This window comes from Rhinopithecus bieti, unplaced genomic scaffold (genome assembly GCF_001698545.2).
Source record: "Rhinopithecus bieti isolate Rb0 unplaced genomic scaffold, ASM169854v2 scaffold_1070, whole genome shotgun sequence".
Lineage (NCBI taxonomy): Eukaryota > Metazoa > Chordata > Mammalia > Primates > Cercopithecidae > Rhinopithecus > Rhinopithecus bieti.
In genome coordinates this window covers 4,707,255-4,711,756 of record NW_016803844.1, presented here as the reverse complement: position 1 = coordinate 4,711,756, position 4,502 = coordinate 4,707,255, and the positions used below count along the sequence as shown (strand labels likewise).

The 4,502-nt window shown below is 50.9% G+C and overlaps 1 protein-coding gene across 1 annotated transcript; it reads right to left on the bottom strand.

The window, feature by feature from the left end:
* Positions 1–219: 219 nt before the first annotated feature.
* Positions 220–3,019, bottom strand: LOC108517596 (PC-esterase domain-containing protein 1B-like). Its single transcript, XM_017855634.1, has one exon. It carries the CDS (start codon positions 1,938–1,940, stop codon positions 723–725), a length of 1,218 nt encoding a protein of 405 aa, XP_017711123.1. The 5' UTR covers positions 1,941–3,019; the 3' UTR covers positions 220–722.
* Between the last annotated feature and the right edge of the window lie 1,483 nt (positions 3,020–4,502).

Here is a 4,502-nt window from a genome sequence, read left to right as displayed (position 1 = left end):
GAGAGGCTTGAGGCAAGAGGATCACTTGAGCCAGTGCACTCCAGCCTGGGCAACATAGTGAGACCCTATCTAAAAAAAAAATGTAAAAAGTCTATTTTTAAAAATTTGCTAGGCATTCGATGAACTTTAAAGATCATGTTTCTAACAGAAAATAAACAACCTTGCATTAGTGAATGGAATTTTTTTTTAGGACAAATGCTATGTTGAAGCACAGAGAAATGTAAAGAATCTGTAAGACAACTTAGGTGAAAGCTTTAGTTAGATACTAGGTTCTATGAACATACGCAAAAACGAACGGTGAAATGGAAATCTTACTTGAAATGTTTACGTTCTAAGTATCAAAATTTTACCTTTGTTTTGGAAGAATGTCAATGGGAAATACTGCCTGAAGATTTACATTCGGGTATGGCTTAACTTTCTTTTTTTTCTTTTCTTTTTCTTTTTTTGTTTTTTAAGGTGAGGAGCACTTTTATGTAGACTTCATTTCTCCCTAAATGCTTAGAGGAGAACGGCCTGGTGGTTTGGGTCCCTGCTCCCTTCCCAAGAAGTGGCATGGAAGCTCTGGCAAAGAGGAGTGATGTGGAAAGCGGTTCACTGATTAGAGTAGGAAGCATAAAAAATACCCCCACCTCGGAAGAGTTGCTGAAGACCAGGCCCGTGTGATAGTGGTCAGCCAGCCCACTGACCATGCTGGGGAAGACAGGACGTTCTCCCAAGTCTGGCTACTGAGGCCTGGGTGTTCTCGGGACCCCTCTGTGTGTGCGTGTGCGGCTTCGCTGGCTTAGGCGTGGCTCGCTGGGGCGCCACGGACGGTAAGGGGAATGCCCCCTCTCTCGGTGTAGGGCAGAGCTTGTGCGGGTGGGGCCCGGCCGCGACTCGCGGCCAACCCTGGCGTTTTCTTCGCTGCTGTGTCGGATGTGGCGCGTGGAGGAGTAGCTGGAGAAATGCCGGTCGGAGGGCAGATAGGCGACCTGGCGGCGGGGAGGGAAAGGCGGTCGAGCCCAGGGAAAGAACGAAGTGAGCGGTCGAGGGGCGCGGAGGTCTCCTCTGCCCGCTCGGTCCCCTCGGCCGTGTCGGTCCGCTCGGTCGTCTCGGGGCCGCCTTCTGCCCGCCGGCGCTGCACGTCTGTTGGCGTGGCCATGCCTGACCCATCCGTCCACGGCTTCGCGGCGGGGCAGGTCCACGCCCCAAGCGTCTGCCAGGTGGGCCAGCAGCAGCTGGGAGAGGTGGCGGTGCGCGCGCTCGTCCCAGTGCACGCCGTCGGGGAGCCGGTGCCGCGCGGCGTGGCGGAAGTGGAAATGCAGGTCCAGCACGTCGAAGCCGCGCCTCTCCGCCTCGGCGGAGCTGTAGAAGTTGGCCTCCATCACGTCTTCGCGCAGGTGAGCGCGGCGGAGACGGCGCGCGCATGGGAGGCAGCTTCCCGAGATGGTGTCAGCCACGGGCATGGCCGTGTTCCACAGTAGGAGGCAGGACGTGGGCAGCGCCCAGTCCAGCCGCGCGAAGAGGCTCTCCACGTCACGCCGGTAGCTCCTGGGGAAGCCCCGGCCATCCCTGGCCAGGTCCCACAGGCAGGAGTTCATGACTACCACGTCCGGGGTGGGCTCGGACCTACCCAGCTCCTCCACGACGCGCTCGGCGTAGTGCGAGTACACGCGCGTGAGGAAGTAGAAGCGCACCAGGTGGTGGCCCGAGCGGAACTGGCGCACCTCGCGGTAGTGGCTGCCGTAGTGCATGCGGCCGCTGCTGCAGCCCACCAGCAGCATGTCGCGCTCGAAGCTCAGCTCGCCCTTGGCCTTCAGCTGACTGGAGGACAGCAGGCAGTCCTTCTGCAGCAGGAGCACCAGGTCCTTGTACACGGCCAGCTGGACCGAGTCCCCCATGACCACCACGAACTTGTTGTGCAGCAACTGCCGGACTTCGCAGGCTCGCAGCTGGGCCATGGCGGCGGAGGCAGGGCGCGCGGCTGAGCTCCCGCCTTTCTTCGGCGCAGATCCGAAGAGGATTCAGGGACCTGGAGGACCGCTAGGTGCAGGACCGCTAAGGTCGTCTCTGCTCGGAGCCGGGGCGTGGGCCGAGGAAAGACGCTGGGGTCGCGCCCCTGAAGGCCGCCTGGGCGCAGTTTACTTCAGCCGGGGTGTGACCTCCGAACCGCGGAGGCTCCCTTGCGAGTACTGGCTCCACCTGGCGGAGGGGAGGCGCGGAACCCCCGCGGGAGCGCCCGGCTAGCCGTGGGGGCGGCGAGCGCTCCATTTGGGTGGATCTGTGCTGACTTTCAAGTAGCGCCTCCGGGGACTGCGCTTAGTTTGCACTCAGTGCCGCCTGCCCACGGCCTTCTCTTTGTTTTACCAGCAGCAGCTCGCCAGTGGAGGCCGTCGTCCAGTGTGGAGGCCGCTTCTTAGTGTTGGCCCTCGGCGTTCCTGTGTCCGGTGGGGAATGTCTTCATCGCCGGCTTGGCTCTCCTTCCGTGCCAACTCCTATCCTGGGGCATTTGGGAAATGCCTCCTCTGGAGGAGGGATGCCATTCCTAGGGGTAGAGCCCGTCCTGGGGACTGACCTACTAGGTCAGTCTGTTGGTAGAATACTCAGGGCAACCTGTACTGGAGGGCTCAACTCTATTTTAGTTAAAATATTTCTTACCAGTTCATGGAGGATTCACATGCACTTATAACAAATAATACAGAGATCGCCGTGTACGCTTTACCCATTTCCCCCACCGGTGGCGTCTTGGACAGTTGTAGTACCTCGGCGCACTCAACATACAGACTCTTTCCTCTGCAAAAGGATGCCTCCCATTGTCCTTCCAGTGCCAACCACCTTCTTCCCCCTCCATTGCCCTGATGCCTGGCAACCACTAAGCTGTTCTACACTTACAGAATTTTGCCATTTCAAGAATTCTATTTAAATGGAATGACGTAATATGTAAGCTTGGTGGACTTGCTTTTTTTCCCCTGAAGCATTGTTCTCTGCAAATTCGTCCAGCGTGTTTACTTTGTAAACCCTGACCACCTGTTTTCTGTACTAGGAAGTGAGTTTCCGGTAGTACCGAGGTGTCAATACTTTGTTCCCTTTTTATTGCTGAGTACTATTCTATGGTATGGATGGATGTACCATAGTCAGTTTAGCCAGTTACCTGTTGAAAGGACCGTAGGGTTTCCACTCGGACTATTACACATCACATTGTTACGAGAATTCCTGGGCAGGTTTTTCTACAAGCCTAGGTTTTCATTTCTCCAGGATAAACCCAGGACTGCAACTGCTGGGTGGTATAATAGTAATGTATTTATTTAGGGCTTTAGCAAATGCCCAGACTGTTCTCCAGAGCGGCTGTACCATTTTACGTTCCCACTAGTAATGAATTAGTGGCTAATTTCTTTGTTTCTGAGGTGTAGATACGCATATCCTGGATATGTAAAAACCCTGGAATTCTTATCTATATGGAGATGGATATGACTTTCCTGGTTGTATGAACCCTGGTTTCCTTCTTCCTTGGATATGGATATATAAGTGTCAGGCTGTGTAACGTAGGCCTCCTTCATCTTTCGGTATGGATGTGAGCTTCCTACCCGGTGTAATCCTAGCCTCTTCATCCTGGGTTAGGAATATGAGCTTTCTGCTGAGTAAATCTAGACTTCTTTCTCTCCATCCTTGGTTCTGAGTGCAAAATTCTCGGACCTGTTTTTAACAGAGGTTAATAAACAATCACCTTTTAAAATATTCCTTATGATTGTCCTATTCAGTTAAGACCTTTGTGTGAAACAGCTAATTTTGGAGCCAGTTATTGTAATTTTTAGTTATGACATAAACATTGTGAAAATTGTCAAAGTCAAAATGCAGTCACTTGTGTTAAAAATCTCTGACAAATAGAGGTAAGGAAAGCCATGAAGGGAGAATTCTCGTGCATAAATGTCCGAAAGGAAGTGTCACAAAAGTGTCCACAAAAACCCCCATCTTGCACAAAGGCCATCACAATCTTAAATCTTACACCTCTGTCAGAACATCTGCCCAGCAACTGCCTGTCCAACCTTGGACTGGCACCACCCTTGTTGTTACTGATCCTTGTAGCCAGAATAATTATCTAAAAACAGTGACACAATCCTCATTTTTCCTTTAAAAACCTCTGTCTGCCTTTAGTTTCCTGAATACTCGCATAGTTAACTATGGCACATCTGTTCTCACTGAAATACCTATTTCTGAATAAACATAATTTCCTTTTGCAGAATCTCCTTCTGTGTTTTCTATTTAGGTTGACAATATAAATTCGTGAAAACCATAAAATTCATAAATAGACCATTATCAAGAATTGTACTTATCTTTACATTAAGGGGACTTTATATGCTTTCATCCTTACCTATTTTATATACATATATATATATAATACTACATATAAATCAATTGGTTTGGTGATTTCTTCTCATATTTTACATATTTTTAATTAGTGGGAGTGTCAAAGCCTTTTGCCTTCACTACAAATGAAAGCATGATTTATTTATATTGGTTTAACA